The sequence below is a fragment of the Rhincodon typus genome, chromosome 33 (genome assembly GCF_021869965.1).
Source record: "Rhincodon typus isolate 14 chromosome 33, sRhiTyp1.1, whole genome shotgun sequence".
Taxonomy (NCBI): domain Eukaryota; kingdom Metazoa; phylum Chordata; class Chondrichthyes; order Orectolobiformes; family Rhincodontidae; genus Rhincodon; species Rhincodon typus.
In genome coordinates, this window is record NC_063364.1 from 27,417,791 (window position 1) to 27,437,579 (window position 19,789).

Here is a 19,789-nt window from a genome sequence, read left to right on the forward strand (position 1 = left end):
CAGTTAATGGTTTTTTAAAAAAAGAAAGTCTCAGTGATTTGGGAAAACTGTTTGATTGTGTGTGGTAACATTTCAGATGTGTAAAAATAAAAAAAGGCAGCCCCATAGAAGGTTCTGCTGAACCACCTGTCCCTGACTGAGACTAGCCTATGTATGCCATGAAAAGTGGCACTATTTTGCTGTTTAACAATAAGTGGTGTTCCTTTCCAATCAGGCTTCCTGGATTATTGCAGAAAGGTGTAAAATTCTAACAGGCTAGATACAGGGAGGATGTTTTCCCTCTTTCAGAAATCTAGAACCAGGGGGGCAGTCTCTGGATACTAGATAGACCATTTAGGACTGACATGAGGAAAGAATACTTCACTCGGAGGGTCGTGAACCTGTGGAATTCAATATCACAGAAGACTGTGGAGGCTAATTTGCTGAAATTATTTATGGAGTCATACAGCACGGTAACAGATCCTCAGCCCAACCTGTCCATGCTGAACAGTTTTCCTAAACTAAACTAGTCCCATTTGCCTGCGTTTGGCCCATACCCCTCTAAACCTTTCCTGTCCATGCACCTGTCAGAACGTCTTTTAAATGTTGTAATTTTCCTTGCATCTACCACTTCCTCTGGCAGCTTGTTCCACATACACACCACCCTCTGTGTGGTAAAAGTTGCCCCTCAGGCCCTTTTTAAGTCTTTCTCCTCGCACCTTAAACCTCTGATTTTGGGTTCCCCTACCCAGGAGAAAAGCCTTGACAATTCACCTTCTCTGTGGACCTGATGATTTTATGAACCACTTCACAGTCACCCCTAAGCCTCCTGCTCTCCAGGGAATAAAGGCCCCAGCTGTCCAGCCTCTCCTTGTAACTTGAACCCTCCAGTTTCGGTAAGGTTAATGAATTTTTAGATTTTAAATGCATCGAGGGGTATGGTGTGAAAGTAGGAGTATGCACTGAGAGCTGTGGTTCCCAGCATTTCAGTATCAAGGCACATTTCAAACGAGACAAACAGGTTCATGGTATGCCCTTATTTTTCAGCTGAATTGATTGTTCGTAAATGTTACATACATTTACTAGAGAGGTTCACAACATAGTGCGTACAGCAACTTATCCATTTCTTCTAAGACTTAGATCAGTGGCTTAACTTAAAAAAATTCTGAAAATATTCCCCTTAGCATCATTGCTAACAATGGGAGTGTGTCCAGGCAGGGAGACCAAGTCAATCGTCATTCAACAATTGCAAGCCTCCTTACTGCACATGTGCAGTATCTTCTCATCCCATAGATATGATCCTCAATCGTTGTGCATGCTTAGTCCAAATGGGCCTATACATGTGCAAGCAGGCTGCGTAACAAGTGCATCCCCCATCTTCTGCATGTGTGCTGTACTGAATTTCCACACATACACAGTATCGGACGTATACGCGAAACGGTGAGGCCTCCTGACAATTTCACAGCAAGCTTTTTACATTGAAAACCTGCAAAATAGAGGATCAGCCATGATCACAGTTAATGGAAGAGCAGGCTCGGAGGGCCAAATGGCCTGCTCTTAGTTCCAGTGTAAGATTAATCAGAATTTGAAATTAACTTCTGGTTGGAATATTGGAGGCAAAAATTCTACAGTAATGCCCAGTATGATTTGATGTCTCAAAAGAAGGTTTGAGGCCCATATTGATCTATGTATACCTTTTGAACTGTGCCACCTTTAGAACTGTTTGCTGCCTCAATTCTTCCTCAGAGGCACCTACGTTCAGAAGTATTCAAGCATGCCATGAGAAGTTGTAAGATGAGGCTTTGGCAATCTGTATATTTTGCAGTGTCGTGCACAGCATATTGATTTATATCAAATCCTGTCTATTTCAGCAACAAAAAGCTCCTCCAGCCCAAGACTCTTCAACATTACCCACTGTCGTCAATATGAGAAATAAAAGTAAGCATCTTTTGATCCATATTTAGAGTTCATTAAATGTAGGACTTGGGGCATGTTCATATATTTGACCCAATTAATAGAATGCAGGTTTTACACAGCTTTGTCACTACAATTTTGAAAAGTGTGTCACTCCATATCTGGAATAAACTCAACTGTACAGTTATAGATAGCAAGAACTGCCAATGGTGGAGAGACAACATAGTATGGAACTGGAGAAGCACAGCAGGCCAGGCAGCATCAGAGGAGCAGGAAAGTTTACGTTTTTGGGTGGGACCCTTCTTCAGAAACCTTCCTGACCTGAAACATCAACTTGCCTGCTCCTCTTGGCCTGCTGTGTTCCTCCAGCTCCATACTGTGTTGTGCAGTTATAGATGTTGGCTTTCCAGATGTAGACAGTGTTTGGAGTGAGAATCTTGAGCTGTGTAGTGCTGTGGTGGAGCACTGTTAGGCAGAGTTCTGCCAGTGATTGTAGCAGTTTGTAATGAATAGAATATTGAGTGATCTCTAGTTTTTTTTTTACTCTTTATTATTGGTCAATGTTGCCTGATTCTCTAGTCTTTTATTGGGCTCCATGGGGTCGCTTCCTAATACAGCCTGCCCAGGAATGGCTCTGACATTAATGCCCAAGCTATGTGTTGTATTTCTCACCGGTTGCATTGCCTGCTGCAGTATTGTAGATCTCAGCGTTTGCAAAGAGCTGTTCTTCATATCATTCTTCCTTAGAAATACCTCCTAATCCAGACACCAAGATGGATTGGTATCAGCGAATCAGGATATCTCCAGATTAAAGATGGTTGAATTTTAGAAGTGTTTCATGGATATTCTGCTCCATAATAAGCTACCTTGTGTTTTTTCTTATCTATGACTTTTGTCATGAATACAGGTGCTGTGGTATGATGACTTATAAAACTTTTTTTGTAAAACCGCATACAACAATAAATTGCTATTCTATTCTGAGTGGGATAGCATTTAAGAATTTCATATTTATTTACTATGTTTGTGCTTCATCTATTTAGCTTTCCAACCCAAAGAACGCCCAAAGTCAGCAATAATTCTTCAAGATGACAACGTTTTGAACGCTCCTAACAGGAAAATGCCCCTCTACCGATCACTCTCCAAGAGCATGTCAATAGCTAATATTGCAGGGTAAGCCAGGTTTTTTGTGTAGTGTGTGCAAGTGCTGATTTGTGTGAAAGTTTTTTTTTTAAACGAACTGGAAATAGTGAGCAGTTGTTCTTGCCTAAAACATTTCAATTAGTACAATGTCCAAAAGGAACATTGGAGTTTAGAACACTTCAGAAATTGATGAATAAGCAAACATATGATCTAGGCCATTCAGCCCTTGAGCCCACTACACCATTCAATGAATTCAGGCTGATCTGATCAGGCTAATCCCGCCTATCCCAATACCTTTCCTGCCCCTTGTTTAACAAGAATCTCATCCACTCTTTTCCTAGGCCTCAAGACCCTCTGAGAGAAGAGTTTGCCTCATCTGTTTTAAATGGACGATCCCTAATTTTTACACAGTGACCCCCTACACTATCCCACAAGAGGAAACATCCTCTCCACATCTACCTTCGGATCCCCTCAGGATGTTACCTTTCGATCAAGTCACTTTGTACACTTCCAAACTCCAGCAGATACAATCCTAATCTGTCCAAACCTTTTCCTTATGAGACAAATCCCTCCCCATTCCAGGTATTAGTCCAGTAAATCTTCTCTGTATTGCATCCAATGCATTTATATCCCATCTTAAATAAGGTGACTGAAACCGTGTATAGTACACCAGATATGGTCTCATGAGTGCCCTACATAACTAAAGAAAACTGTCCCTCCTTTCATTTTCGTTTCTCCTTGTGCTGAATGATGACAATTTGTTCGCTTTCCTAGTTACTTGCTGTACTTGCATACTAAGATTTTGAGATTCATGCACAAGGACACCCACACCCTCTGTATCTCAAATCTGCAATCTCTTGAACATTTAGGTAACATGTTTTTTTTAATTCTTCCAGCTGAAATGGACAAATTTCCCCTTTTCCACATTATACTCCATTTGCCACATCTTAGCCCACTCACTTAACCTCTCTATATGCTTTTGTTCTGAAGAAGGGTGTGGAAAGACATTATCATGAAACAATAGACACTGGGTCTTATGGAAGACCAAAGACCGAGGGTGATCTACTTGAGGCCTTTAAGATTACGGAAGGTTTTCATAGAGTGGGCACAAAGGGAGAGTTCCTTCTTGTGGGGAAGAGCATCTCGAGGCCAACAATATCAGTAAGAAATTCAGAAAGAAATTCCAAAGAAACTACTTTGCCAAAGAATGGTGAGAATGTGGAATTTGCAGCCACTGGGAGTATCAGTGCATTTAAGAGGAAGCTAAGTAAGATTATGAAAGGGAAGGAAATAGAAGGTTTGGATGATCTACTAAGAGGAGGAAAAATAGGAGGAAACTTGGACTAGTTGGCTGAATAGCCTATTCTATGCTGTGTTTCTATGTAGGCCAATGTAAGCCTTACCTAAGTGCCTAGTTTTTGAATGTGGGCCTAGATGAAGCTCCTGAGGGGAGAGTATAGTCTTAAAATATATTTATACGCAGACATTTTTATGCAAATGTCATTGAACAGCAATCAACAGTCGGACACCACTGATTTATCTCCTATCCAGCCTAAGGGTGATGAGGCCAGTTTTAATGCCCCAGTTCATGGTTTTGTTATTCTTAATTAATCGAGTGCAATGAGGCATTCTGATCTGCATGGTTTTGTATTGTAGGTAATGCTTACAGCCATAAACTTGACAGAATGATAGACCTGTAGAACCCTACAATGTGGAATCAGGCCATTCAGCCCATCAAATCCGCACTGACCCTGTGAAGAGCATCCCACCCAGACCCACTACCCTATCCCTGCCACCCTGCGTTTGCCATGGCTAACCCACCTAATCTACACATCCCTGAACACCATGGGGGAATTTAGCATGGCCAATCCACCTAGCCTGAACATTTTTGGATTGTGGGAGGAAATCAGAGCACCGAGAGGAAACCCACACAGACACGGGGAGAATGTGCAAACTCCAGATTGAACCTGGTTCCCAGACCCAGCAAACCATTGTTTTCAAGAAACTGTTTGTTTTTATACTTTAGTGCAGTTACAGTTCAGTTTATTCCCTTCCTCATATGATTTATTTGTTGTCCTGTGCAGACCTGCGATTGATGAAACCTCCCTTGCTTCTTGGCGGGTTTTGTCTCAATCAACGGACTCTTTAAACCATATCAAACAAGTGACTGAGTCAATGGAGTCACTGACTGATGAAGGTAAGGATAGTGTTTAGTGCACTGCTCCTTTATTCTGCTTTAAAATGTTTAATTTGAGGGCCTTCAAAACACTCAGAATGAAACGCTAATAAATCAGCAAGGAAGCAAATCACACACAATTCCCTTTTTTAACAACAGGGTCTTGGTAGAGGATTGCTGTATCACTATGGGGGGGGGGGGGGGGGGGGGGGTGCGGTGCGGTGCGGTGGGGGTGGCAGGGGTGTGTGTGTGTGTCTGTGTGCTGCTGTGTGTGCGCGCGGCTGTGTGTGTGTGGGCGTAGGTGGCTGTGTGTGTGTGGGTGTGGGTGGCTGTGTGCGGGTGTGTATGTAAATTCCCTGAAACGTGTACTGTGCAAGTGAGAGCCCAAAGCCTTCTCACACTGTTCCCCTGCCTGCTGTTACTAATGAAGCTGGCGAACCCACCTCATGCTCTGTTCAGGTACAAATGCTCAGGGCATCATTCTGAAGGCTGAGGAGACTGATTCAACTCAGGCAATCGATGATACCTGACGTCACAAGACATAAAACACAAAGTGGTCAGGTCAGAATCCAGTTCTGAGTAATCTTCACTGAGTTAACGCATAATCACCAAGGTGAGATTCCATTACTCGCCTTGGTGGATCACAGTCTGCCAAGACCCAAGTCGATAGAACATCTCATCAGTGGAGAAGGTTACTTAACTAATTTAACACCTACGTCACACATGCACGCTCTCGCAGACACATTCGCATCCTCACTCGCACCTGCCTCGCATCCCTGCCACCCACCATGCGGGGCCTCGTTTAAATTGCTACCAGTACTTTTTCTCATTCTAGCTGTATTAGCAGCTAGCTAGTGTTTTGCAAGTTATTTACATTGGGCTAGAATAATGTTTAATCTAAGGTACGTTTTAACAAAAGGGAAAATTGCACCATTTGTTTGGAGACTTGAGATGCCTCCAGTTTGTGAGAAGGGGCCACGATATGGCCTCATGAATTTTGAGACCGGAATTTCATCAGGGCGTCACCGAAAGGCGACGTATTAATCAGAAGTGTTGCCCTTCACGTGTGTGTGTGTGTGTGGTGATGTGATGTTATAATAGGTGATGAACATAGGTGTTTATTGTCAGACTCTGCATTTGTACTGCACATTCCCACAGGTACAGACGTCATGGACGGGCAGCTAATGGGAGAATTTGAGTCCGACGCTAAAGAACTGGAAGCAGACTCCTGGAGTCTAGTGGTGGACAACGACTTTGTGTGTCAGCAGAAGAAAGATGTGATTAAACGGCAGGATGTTATCTATGGTAAGAGTTGACACTTATTCCTGTCTTAAATGGAGTGATTTTACATTCAAAGAATTTACTGGAGCAGGAGCAGGCCCTGAATCCAAATTAGTCTTGTCCTTTTTTATATATGAACCTCGCCAATCAACAGTCTCACTGTTATCTACAATCAATTCTCCACGCGTGCAAATGAATGCCCCTTGAATCTATTTATGCTGTCTGCTTCAATGGCCTTTCCACAGTGCGCTCACCTTTCAGTTGCAAAAGTTTCCTATTTGCCCTTCTCATTTTATATTGAGGAATCTCCAGCAAGGGGATGAGGCCCAGCAAACAGGGAGACACTTGTGGTTAGAGAGGCTGAGAAGGTAAGGTAAATTGAGAGGTCGTTTGTAAGAGAATCAGGTTTGGGAAATACTGAGGGAGCAATTTCACTGTTGGGAGTCTTGATGCAGCGAGAATGAAGGCTCGGGAAAGTGTTACAAATGACAATAGAAAATATAACCACTAAAAGCAAAGACCACGAAGATTGCAGCAAGGAAAGAGAAACTGGAGTAAGGATGAGAAAATGAGTAAGGATGCAAAAGGCCTTGATAATATGTAAATATCATTGAATGTGCAGTACAGCATTGGTGCAGAATTGTGTGTATGCTTGGCACCTGACTGGTTGAAGTTTGCTTCTTCAGAGTTAATGCAAACGGAAATGCACCATCTACGAACCCTGAAGATCATGTCAGAAATCTACAGCAAAGGGATGACAAAAGAGCTGCAGTTTGAAACCTCAACAGTGGAACGTATCTTTCCCTGCCTGGAGGATCTGATAGATATCCACACACAGTTCCTGTATCGCATTCTAGAGAAGAGGAAGGAGTCCTTGGTAGCAAACAGTGAGCGGAACTTCTTCATTAGAAAGATCGGAGACATCCTGGTGAATCAGGTAAAAAGGATTCACTGAGCCGTCGTGTCATTTAATTGTTCTTTTTAAGACGAAAGTTGGGGATGGTGTGTCCAGACTGTAAAACAGAGGCATGAATACATTTTCAGGGTTACAGGGATAGAGCTAGGGATTGAGACTGCCCAGATTGCTCCTCAGAGAAGACTGGATGGGCAAAGTGGCTTTCTTCTGAGCGGATTTTACCCTGGGGCATGCAACCCTCAGGCTACCTGGTTTTCTGTTGGAGTTGAGAGAGGCTGCAGCCTTGGCCAGGACTGCCCCTAACACTCAGCTGTTGTCTTAGTGCTGAATGAATCCTCAATGAGAACATCACCAAGTTAATGGTAACATGGAGTTTAACCATTACATGTGACTCACAAGCATGGTATCCATCAAGACAGAAGCTTCAGACCCAGGCTAAGCCATTGAAAAATAAGAATTTAAGAAATAGGATCACAGTAGACCATTCGATCCCTCAAGCCTGCTCCAGCATTCCATAATACTGGGCAGCACGGTGGCTCAGTGGTTAGCACTGCTGCCTCACAGCGCCAGGGACCCGGGTTCAATTCCACCCTCAGGCGACTGTCTGGAGTTTGCATATTCTCCCTGGGTCTGCGTGGGTTTCCTCCGGGTGCTCCGGTTTCCTCCCACAGTCCAAAGATGTGCAGGCAATATTTTCCCAAAGGGCAGTTGAGAGTCAACCTCATTTCTGTGGATCTGGAGTCACACGTAGGTCAGACCAGGTAAGGATGGCAGTTTCCTTCCCTAAAGGACATTAGTGAACCAGACAGGTTTCTCCTGACAATCGACAATTGTTTCATGGACACTATCAGTGGAGGAGCAGGATCAATTGAATCATTCAGGAGGGCACTAAATGATTATTTGAATAGAAACTGTGTGCATGGGGGTACAGGGGAAAGGCAGGAGAATGGCACTACATGTTTTCACCCAGAAGGTGGTGGGAGTTTGGTGCGCGTTGCTTTGGAGGGCAGCAGAAATCGTAGAATCCCTACAGTGTGGAAGCAGGTCATTCAGCCCATCGAGTCCACACCGACACTCTGAAGGGCATCACTCACAGACCCACCCCATCCCTGTTACCCCACATTTACCATGGCTAACCCACCTAGCCTGCATATCCCTGAACACTACAGGCAATTTAGCATGGCTAATCCACCTAGCCTGCATATCCCTGAACACTACAGGCAATTTAGCATGGCTAATCCACCTAGCCTGCACATCTTTGGACTGTGGGAGGAAACCAGAGCAATCCAGACGAAACCCACACAGACATGGGCAGAATATGCAAACTCCACGCACACAGTCACCCAAGGCTAGAATTGAACCCGGGTCCCTGGTGCTGTCAGGCAGCAGTGCTAGCCACTGAGCCACTGCGCTGCACTTGTAACCTTTCAAAACAACTTGGATAAACACTTGAAATGTTGTACCTTTCAAAGCTATGGGCCAAGTGCTGGAAAGTGGGACTCGTGTAGATGGTCAGCACAGACTCAATGGGGCAAAGGGCTTCTTCTGAGCTACGAGTTTACGAACATGAATAAATTATAATGCTTGTAGAGAACTGGTGCAGGCACAATGGGCTGATTACTACCTTCAGCACTGTAACAATTCTGTGATACTTTTTAAGACTTTACCTGCAATGATTATTGAATCATTACTATCACTAATGTTAAACACCATGTTTGTATTCGACAGTTCTCTGGTCCAAGTGCTGAGCGCATGAAGAAGACATATGGGAAGTTCTGTGGGCAGCACAACGACGCAGTCAATTTTTGCAAAGAGCTTTTGGCACGGGAGAAAAAATTCCAGGCCTTTGTCCGGGTGCGTCATCATAGCCGCTCTGCTAGCTGCTGATTGTAAAGCTCAAAAATTTAAAACGTACCAAAACTCCATCCGTGCCCTAAATTGTTTTATTTTGTGTTTGCAGAAAAAAATGAGCAGTTCCATAGTTCGCAGATTGGGAATCCAGGAGTGTATATTACTAGTTACTCAAAGGATTACCAAGTATCCTGTGATTGTCCAGAGGATAATTCAGCATACCAAAGGTAACAGATTATCTGTGACTCTCTCTCTTAGTTCCCTCTTTGCAGATGCTGCTAACTCATTCTAAATGTTTACACTGTCCTTTCCCAGTAGGAAGTCACCACTGACACAGGAATATGTCATTCAGCCTGTCGCTCCTCTCCTGCTATGCTCTTGTGGCACAGTGGTAGTGTCCCCACCTCTGAGCCAGGAAGCCTAGGTTCATGTCCACCTGCTGCAGAAGTGTGTACTAACATCTCTGAACAGGCTGATGAGTAGATCTCTCTCGTTCTGCTATTGCCATTCTGGAAGGACATCTCAGCCATGTTTCCTTCTTTTGATCAATATCCAGTGGGAACTCCACCCCACCCCCACCGCATCCAAAAAGTTATTGCTGGTCGATGCTCGGTATATAAACCCACATGCAGCCCATCTATCTGCTGAACCACAACCCAGCATGTGTCGTTTTACTGGAAACTGCATAACATTGGGAATGTAGAACATGTTAACACAGAGGGGTTGAAGTGAATAGTATCGAGCCACTTCATGCTAGATCAGCATTTGAGGGAGCAGGGGAGAGAAGATAACATTGAGAGATTTAGATGGGGCAAGGCTCAGGAAGAACATTGATACCAACATGCACTGGGAATCGGCCTGACCCAATGTCATTATTCTTTTCTCTCGTCTTTGCAGAAAATGATGACGATTATGCTGATCTCACAAAAGCACTGGCCATGATAAAAGAAGTGATCGCAGCGGTGGACAACAAAGTAAGTGAGTTTGAAAAGAAAACCAGGCTGCAGGAAATCCACAGCAGGACAGAGACCAAGGCCATCATGAGGTTGAAGAGCGGCCAGATGTTTGCGAAGGAAGACTTGATCCGGAGAAAGCTTGTACACGATGGCCCTGTTATGTTAAAGACTTCAGCGGGAAGACTAAAAGGTACAGCCTCTGCACTATCTGGTTTATGAAGTGTGCATCACTCTTCGAAGGGATATTGGTCAGATTATGCTGGAGGCCATTCTCTGCAACATTGAGGACCTTAATCAGTAACACTGCATCTAACATTTCTCCTCCAAATGCCAACCCGCAACTGAGGGAATGAGAGGAGTGAATTGCTCTTTCATGCTACAAATTGCTAGAATATATCAGCTCCCTATCTCCATAATTCTCATTTGCTTCTGTCATAGCCATTTCCAAGCCCAAGTTAGGCTATGGATATCAAATTTTTATGTTTGAAATCTAATCACTCGAGTCCTTTATACGGCCAAGACACATCTTGTTCCTTTCTCCAACTTGTTCTTTCCCCACATTTTCTTCTCTTTTCATGGTATGAGGATGTTGCTGGCAAGGCCAATGTGTGTTGACCATCCCTAATTGCCCTTGAACTGAATGAGTTACTCGACCGTGTAAGAGGAATGGTTTGAAGCCAACCATATTGCTGTCCCGTGTAGGCCAGACCAAGTAAGGGCAGCAGATTTCTTTCTTTAAAGGGCATTAGTGAACTGTGCCCATAGTCAGTTCTGTACTTTTTTAATGGTAGAAAAAGTTGCCAGCCACTTCCATTTTTACCAGTGCCATGTATTTGGAAGCAGTATAGTTTTCATGGAATAAACTCCAGCTCTGTCTTTCCACATATTCATAGTTCCTGAAAAAATTGCCAGTCAGTGCTTTAAATCCTAGAAGTCAGGTCAGCAAATTGTGTGCCAATAGAGATGGAGTACATGCCAGATCAATCAAATGGAAATTACACATATGTGATTTTCTCAGTAGCTTGGTTCAACAATGTGTAATGTGTTTCTCTGTTTGCTAGTCAAAGAGAAATAGAGGGTATAATGGAGTGCAGTCCCTTTTCCCTTCCCCTCTCAAACTCCTCCCCCGCACCCCCCAAACAAAGAGTTGATGAAGAACTTGCTGTAAAGTATGTAAAAGATGAGCAGAGATAGTAGGAACTGCAGATGCTGGAGAATCCAGTTGTCCAAGGATGACTAACGCTGCAGCACACCATCCTCCTCAGAGTTGATATGTCTTTACTCTTTTGTGGTTATGATTGCCTTGTGCTTCAACAGCCTTTGACTAAGATGTTTATCTCTTGCTTTGTAGAAGTCCAGGCTGTGTTGCTTTCTGACGTGCTGGTGTTTCTTCAAGAGAAGGATCAGAAATATACTTTTGCTGCACTGGTGAGTTAGTAATTCTTTGAGGGCCGATCATATCTAGATATTACTTGACACAGCTGCCTAGGTAACATCACAGCCTGCACAAATGCTAGTATTTATGTCTCAGCCATGCTGTTAATTCTAATTGGTGTCAAATAAGAAAAGACAGTGATCATTTAGGTGGAAGCTGCTGTAATTTATGCAATTTGTTTGGGAATCTCATGCTTACATTTGTAGATGAATTCTGCAGGACCTGGGCTACTGCAGTGCTGAGGGAGTGCTGCCTTGTTCTTTCATAACAACACAAGAATGAAATCTGCCATTCAACCCCTCCCCCCGGAGCTTGATTCGGATGCAGTGTTTAGCTGAGTCGCTGTCTGCCTGTTTGGGTGTGTGTGTCAGAAGCTGCAGCAGGAAGTCAGTAGGGCTGGTTGTGTGAAGTGATGAGATTACATAGCACTTCCTGACCCCACTTAACTCCAAATTAGATCAAATAGAAGGGACATCTGGGAGTGGAGCTAAAACTCCACCAATGGTATCGAGAGGATAAGGCTGTTGTTTCATGCAAGATGCCTCCATTGTCAACAGTATGTTCTGTCCTCTGGAGACCTGTCTTTTTGGATATGTTAGCACTTGAGTTTACACTTGTGCAGAGGTTGGTCATTCAGCCTGGCCTTTGGTGGGGTGGGGTGGGGGGTGGGGGGGGGTGGGGGGTGGGGGGGGGAGGGGGGGCTGTTGGGGTGGTTCACATGCATTTGTGTTCGTGCTCTGCAGGAAGGCTTTTAGAGTCACCGTCGTCACACAGAAAATGTGGTCACATACCTGTGCAGAGCAAATTCCAAAAAAGTAGGCTTTTTGTTGTGTTTTCAGTCATAAGAGGAGACTATCCCAGTAAGCTTTGCAAGGGCTTGTGCATCCTTGACAGTTTTGCCATCCTGAGCAAACCTTGGATTTGGTCAGATTTTCCACTCTCTGGAATCGGCATTAATCCAATAATTGAGCTCTGACTGGAGACTGAGTTCATGCTCAGGATTTGTAATGCAATGATGTAATCACAGGAAATAGGTCACATTTTTAAACCATTGCAAGCTTTAATCTGGTGTGGAGAAATTCCCCTATTGTGACCATTTCAGTGTCAAGCATGAAAAGCAGCAAGTATCATGAGCTAGTTTACACAAATATGCAAGCATTTGGATGAGTCAAGATATTTACCACACTCCAATCTCCGAGTTTGCTGATATTTGTTGTCTGATCTTTAGCTTGAATCAGGGTACAGCAGGACAGTGCTGCACTGGAGCAGGAGGAAGATAGAAGCAGAATCCTTGACAATAAACTTTGCAATTCTTTCCTGAACCCTCTTTATTTTGTTTTCCTCTTGTAAGCCACTCCTTCAATCCAATCTCTTGGATCAAACTTTTGGCTGTCTTCCTTAATGTCTTGGTGCCATTCTTGGCTTTGTAATGCTTCTGTGAGCTGCCTGGCACATTACATTAGAGGCCCTATAGAATTGCAAGTTGTTGTCTCCTGGAATATGTTGAGTAGCTATAACTAGACTTCCTGTCTGCTTCTTATTTCACACATAAATTATTCGGTCTCTGAGCAGTTCCTATTTGTAAGTGAGAATGACATTATTGCTGTAGAGTGACTACAGTTGGAAAATGCTGATTGTTGGGTTTTTTTTGCTGTGAACTCTGATTTCACAAGCACTTAGCACAGTAGATTAAATCTTCAAGTTATCAACAGAAGAGATCTTTATATATTATCGTCCTCCCACCCAGAGATATCCCCCACCCCCCCCCATTAATAGGCTGTTTAATTCCAAAGGCCCGTTCAGATTCAGACATTTTTATGTGAGCAATTCCACAGAATCCAGCTGAATGGAAGATTCAGTGACACACTCTCTCTAACTCAACTGCATCAAATGCTCTGCATTGCCCTATTCCTTTTGGGAACGTGGTGGCTGATGACCTCCCTGGGTCCTGCTTGGAAGCCGTACTATTGGCTACATTGGCAAAGCAGCCAATGTGAGTTTATCTGAAGCCTAATCCCTTGGAAACAAAGCAGCTCAATTCCTGTTCTCCCTGGTGATGGGGCTAATGGTTTGCCTACACGACCCGTAGCCAAGTATGACGTGTCTGCTGCAAGAATCTCTCTGCCGGGTGCGGTGTCAATGTCACACAGCACTGTACTTCCCCCAGACCTTAAAAATGCTTCCCTTGCCCAGCATGAGAACATGGTGACATTTGAACACACTGTACAGGGTGTGCTTCAGAGGTTTGTCATTCATCCAAATGCACCCAGCATCACTGATCTCACTGTGACATTGTCACAAAGCCGTTTGGTTTTCCAGCACGACTGTGATCAGATTGCTGCTGTTTAACCCGCGTCCTTTGTAACAAATGTTGGTTCCACACTCAGTGCAAACTTACAGCTCTCCTGCCCTTTTGCACAATGCATTGGTGTCCCATCAGCCTGCACCAATTGCTCACTTGTATTGGATATCCTCTTTTAATATTTTAGTCACACTTTATTTCTTCTACTTTCTCCTAACCTGACAATGGGAATATTGTAAACTGTTTCCCAGTTTACAGCATGGGAGCATCGCCATCGCTGGTGGAGCATCCCACCCCTCCCTGCACCATGTGTCTTTCCCTCATTCCCACCCCCCCATTTCCTCTTTCACTTCCTCTCCTCGTCCTCATCTCGCTCTTGACTTTTTTTCCTCGCTTCTTTGCTCTTTCTCTTCCTCTTCCCCTCCCTTTCACTGTCTCTCTTCCTCCCCTCTCGCTGTCTCTCTCTCTTCTGCTTCGCCTTTTTTTCCTCTCCGCCTCTGTCTTTCACTCTCAGATTCTCCCTTCATGTACTCTCTCTCTCATTTGAGCTCTGCCTCATTCTCACTCACTGTCTCAAGCGCTCACTCATTCTCATTTGCCCTTGCATGCACTCTTTCTCTTGGTTTCTAATTCTCTCTCTTGCTCTCACTCTCTTGCTCTCACTCACGTACTGTCTCACGCACACGCTCTGTTATGCTGTTGATCTTTTACATTTGCTGGCACTCAGTCTTGCTCTTGTTCACTCTCACTCTTTCTCTTCCTTCTCCTCTATGTATTTGCCTCGTTGTTTACATGCCCATTGCACTGCATCATGTTTCCATCACTGGGTGATGTTGATGTGAGGCAACTTTTTGGAGCATGCCAATATCACACTCTACTTCAAATCTGCTTGTGCCCCATCAGCCCTTGTTTCTTCTCTACTTGGTAGAAATTTACCTTTAACTAGTAAGAAATTTACATCCTTTAAAGTGTCCCATGAGAGAAGATGCGACTTATCCCCAGGCCAACATGTGAAAGGCTGCAGCCGTTTGCCTAGTCTGCTTTGTTCAGTCAGATCTGTTTTTTATTGATGATCAATCCATCCATTGGAATCTGTTTGATATTTTATGGGCTCCCATGCTCACTACCTGCCAAATGCCTTGTTTAAATGACATTAAATTTCTTTCTCCATCACCGTAAATAATTCCTAACAGCTGTGAGACATGCCCCTGGCAGTGTGATCTGGACTGAGTGCTGCCCCTACATAACTTGTGCCACAAAGATCAGGTTCTTGTTGAGACAGATGTCTTGAAGTTTATTAACAACACTAACTGTTTACGTGTAAGTCTGTGCTATTACAGTCTATATTTACTGGTGTTATTGTACATTATGTGCTCACTGAACTGACTGCATTGAGAAAATGACTGAAGGAGATATGTGTCCCTTTATATTGGAATATCACGTGTTCTGATGATATGTAGCTATCTTAGAGGCACAGCCCAGTCTGATCTGCGATCTATGCAATGGCACACCGTTGTTGATATCAGTGCCACATTTATTTTTTTTTCTCAACCTGTTGACACCTGTTTTGAAACGCTTGTTTTAGGACCAGAAGTCTACTGTGGTGCCACTGCAGAAGCTCATTGTGCGTGAGGTAGCACACGAGGAAAGGGGCTTGTTCCTCATCAGTGCAGCTGCCAAAGTACCCGAGATGTATGAGGTACATGCCAGCTCTAAAGAGGAGAGGACCAACTGGATGCAAATCATTCAGCAGACTACCAGCAGCATGTAAGTAGCTTTGTGTAGCAATTTCAGTCGAGCTGAGCAGAGAGTGAAACAAACAGCTGCCTTCCCCTTTGGCATTTGCCTCAGATCAATATTTCAAATGCTGTTCCTCTTTTGGCAAGTCTTCAAAGTAAAGCAAAACCTAGTGATCTCTCCTGGATGGAGTCTGTAGTTTTTAACGTGCATGACTGACAACAAAAGAAAAGAATGTTATGCCCCAAAATTTCCCCTTCACATTTTATGATCCATAGTTGGCCCTGATAACCAATTGAGCGCGTTTAAAAAAGTCAGATATTTGCATTGTGCATTGTGCATTGTTGGCTTCAAAGGATGGATTTTTCCAAATATAGCTTTGTCCATCTGAGCTGACCTTTAGGTATTCAGTAGGATGTTGCTTTAAGTTTTGTGTTGGTGATGGATTGTGAGCTCACTCTTGTTTCTCAGGATTGTATAGTTAGTCACAAGTAGTATGATAGTATAAGGTAGGGGTGGAGGTTAGATAGACCTTAGGTTTAGAGTAAAGGTTCAGCACAACATCGTGGGCTGAAGGGCCTGTACTGTGCTGTACAGTTCTATGTTCTATGTTCTAAGCCCCTGCTAACAAGCCATCTCATTACTAAGCAGCATTTTTTCCCCATCATCTCATATTCCTGCTAATTGATTTGAGAAATATATCTCTTACTAGTCAGAAATATCCATCAGAAAACCAGCACCTGCAAGTTCCCCTCCAAGCCACACCACCATCCTGACTTGGAAATATATTGCTGTTCCTTCACTGTCACTGGGTCAAAATCATGGAATTCTCTCCCTGAGGGCTTTGTGGGTCAACCTACAGCGCAGGGACTGCAGTGGTTCAAGAAGGCAGGGGGCAACTAGGGATGGGCAATAAATGCTCACCCTGCCAGTGACACCCACATCCCATGGGAGAACACATAGGTAAAGGTACCCAAACTTTTAAAGATTCCTAAAGTGAAGATAGGTCTTATCCTCAGGGGAGCTTGTGAAAGGCTGGAGCCCCGCTCCGGTTCTACCCTGTTCAGCCAGATCAGTGTAATGTGGATGTTCACTCCATCCAGCAAAACTTATCGGATCATGCGTGGCCTTCCCACGTTCACCTGGCCAACACCTGCGACATCAAATTCCTTTCTCCACCTACCCTGAATGAAGTTGAACATTACCTTGGACATTGGTACCACCTTTGACCCTGTGCACTGATTCATCCGACAGGGGTCAGGATGAAGACGAAGGAATCCCCAGCGAGTCTGAGGAAGACCGGCGGCAGCTAGAAAGCAGAGCCAAAGAACTGAAAGGTACATCTGCTTTATTTATGGAACGTGTGCAGACACCAAATACCATAACTGAATGTTTCTGCCCCGGTTACTGGATAAGGACAGGGCTCGGGGCTTGGGTTTTCTGTTTGAAGTCTTGAGAAAAATTTTCAGCTTTTCATCCCATCATGAGACACAACAAGGGTGAGTGGTCAGGGAGCTTTAATTACGATTATTGATGTCTATTCTATTAGCAACTGTCGGACAGTTATTCAGAATAAGATGGTCAATGATCAATGAGTAAATGATATTTTCACTTCCTGTAGAGAGGAAGATTGAATTTCTCACAGAATCACAGAATAAGTGGAGGTCATTCAGCCCGTTCTAGTACCTACCCTAGTTCTAGTACCTAGAGCCAATCTCCTGCCTTTTACCCACAATACCTGCACACCTCTTCTATCCAAATAATCATCCGATGCCCTCTTTGATGCCTCAATTGAACCTTCCTCCACTACATTTCTTGGCAATCACTTTTCCCATTGTCTGTATAACTGTTGACATACTGCAGTGAGATTTGGAACATAATCATATCTCTCCAGTGGTTACCATGTGAACTTTGGCAGTCAATTCCAACAGGTCAACCAGTTGAACCAGAAAGCACAATCTCTAATCAAAGGGTCACCTGTTTTAGACAGATGAGAAGGAATTTCTTTCTGAAGGTAGTCAGTCTGTAGAATTCTTTACCACAGGGAGCCATTGAAGTTAGGTCATTAAGTGTATTCAAGGCTGAGATAGACAGCTTTTTAATCAGTAAGGGAATCGAGAGTTATGGGAAAGGGCAGAAAGTGGAGTTGAGGAATATCAATCAGCTGTGTTCACATTGAATGGCAAAGCAGACATGATGGGCTGAATGGCCTAGCTCTACTCCTGTGTGATAATTTGGAGGGAGAGCATCATCAATAACTTAGAGTCATAGAGTCATCCATGTATATATACAGCACTTTTTAACTAATAAAATATCCCAGGAAAGGCATTCCACCCTTTGGAACTGGGCACCAGCAGTCGGTGACATCTGAGTATATAATATATTCTGCTGCTGGAAGGCTAGATTATCCATGACAACTTTTTTCTCGTGGAGTGACCAGAGGGTGTGGTTCATACCTTCAGTTTCCAGCAGGGCTCACTGTTTAGCGATCAGGAGGAGGAACCTGAACCGATCTATCCTCTCTTGTTACAAGGGCCTCAGTAATTATGGCTCATCCAGCTGAACTGTTCTAGGAACTAGCTGTAAAGCTTGCAAGAACTTTGCTTTTCTGCAAGTTTTCATCAGTTTAAAACGAGAAAATGGAAATGAAAAGATTGCTGAGGAAATCTGTGCATCTTACATCAGCGTTTTTATTTAACAGGGTCAAGGATTATTGAAAAGACCCTTGTTTATATTGCTACCTATCATTACATACAGTGAATAAGTTCTTTTTTTGCCAACCATAGGGGAATTCACTTTTAATCAGGAACCAATTACTGACTGAGGACCATAGGGTCTGATTTCAAAAATGTCACTTCCATGTTTGTTTTGTTACCTGACCTGCTTTTTGTAGGAATTTTTTTTTGGGTGTTCCCCTTCCCTTCCTCCTATTGACCGCTGACCCCCACCCCCTCAGAAGCCAAGGGAAGGTGAGGAACAATGGGAATCAGCAGTCAGTGAACCATCCTGCACCTCTGAACTTGGACACCGTCAATCTGATCAGCTGAGCTGAATTCCCGTGTCTGAGGGAATCGGAGAGGAATTTTCCAGAGTTCTTTTCTCCTTGGTTTGTGGTTTTTAACATGCCGCTTCCAGAAGATGGTGGGGAAGAATCATGGGGAATAGAGCACATTTGGAACAGCGATGTTCCAGTCACTGAATGTAGACTACCTGATCATTTCTTAACCATCACCTTCGTCCGTTCTGTTTGTTGAACATTTACTGTGTCCTCACTTCGCAATAAGAGGATAGAGATCAGCAGTTTCTTAGTCTTTCTTAGTTCCAGGGTATTGACATCAATTCTGGTTCTCTAAATGCCAACTCCAATCCATTCATTCCACGTCAAGTTAATATTGAACTGGGGCTTTTAGCCCTGTTGCTGAGTACTGCACTGGACAGTAGATTTTGATGTCGCCTCCTTCTCTTTTCTAGTTTTCTTTCTTCCGCAGAGTTGGTTTTGTTTCCTCCTCCCTTCCTACCTACCCACCCACTGCTTGAGAGTGTAAAGATTGTTCATTTCATTCTTTGAACCACAGAGAAGCTGCAGGAAAGGGATCAACAAATCCTTTCGCTCTTGGAGGAGAAACTGAGACTGTACAAGGAAATGGCGGAGGCTACTGGGCACGAAGAAGCTTCTCAGAATCTGATTACCAGGTCCTTGTTCAGAGCAAATTCAGAGGATACCCCAAAGGGAGAGTCACTGCTCAAGGATGCAATGAAAGAAGGTCAGTTCAAAGCAGGAAAGAAACGCTGAGGTCCTGGGGTCAGTCATCTGGTCGTGGCTATTAAAAAGTCATTTTGTTCAGTAAATAGTGTTTCGCAGACCAATATCTATATGTTCAATTTGTCAGCAAAAGACTTGCAAAGACTTACAAGTGTTTCATAAATCTATAGTTTAGCACAAACCCCAGTTTCCACCTTTCCCATCTGGACCGTGTTGAGAAAGCAACTCCTCACTGGGGAGGACCTTGGCTCCTTTTTTTTTTGTTTTTGAAAATAGACCCAACACATTAACAAAAAATTCAAAAGACTCCTTTTATTTCCCTGATAACAAGATGTAGAG

General features: G+C 43.7%; 1 protein-coding gene across 1 annotated transcript in view; it reads left to right on the top strand.

The window, feature by feature from the left end:
- Nucleotides 1-1,854: 1,854 nt before the first annotated feature.
- The window catches only part of akap13 (A-kinase anchoring protein 13), a 45,993-nt gene continuing 28,058 nt past the window's right edge, over nt 1,855-19,789 (top strand). Inside the window, exons 1-12 of the mRNA XM_048615751.1 lie at nt 1,855-1,917; nt 2,934-3,063; nt 5,118-5,230; nt 6,338-6,514; nt 7,177-7,427; nt 9,135-9,260; nt 9,367-9,484; nt 10,155-10,403; nt 11,565-11,641; nt 15,536-15,717; nt 16,942-17,024; nt 19,263-19,462. Coding sequence (XP_048471708.1) covers nt 1,905-1,917; nt 2,934-3,063; nt 5,118-5,230; nt 6,338-6,514; nt 7,177-7,427; nt 9,135-9,260; nt 9,367-9,484; nt 10,155-10,403; nt 11,565-11,641; nt 15,536-15,717; nt 16,942-17,024; nt 19,263-19,462 — 1,719 coding nt within the window. The 5' untranslated portion in view covers nt 1,855-1,904. The remainder of the gene's footprint in view (nt 1,918-2,933; nt 3,064-5,117; nt 5,231-6,337; nt 6,515-7,176; nt 7,428-9,134; nt 9,261-9,366; nt 9,485-10,154; nt 10,404-11,564; nt 11,642-15,535; nt 15,718-16,941; nt 17,025-19,262; nt 19,463-19,789) is intronic.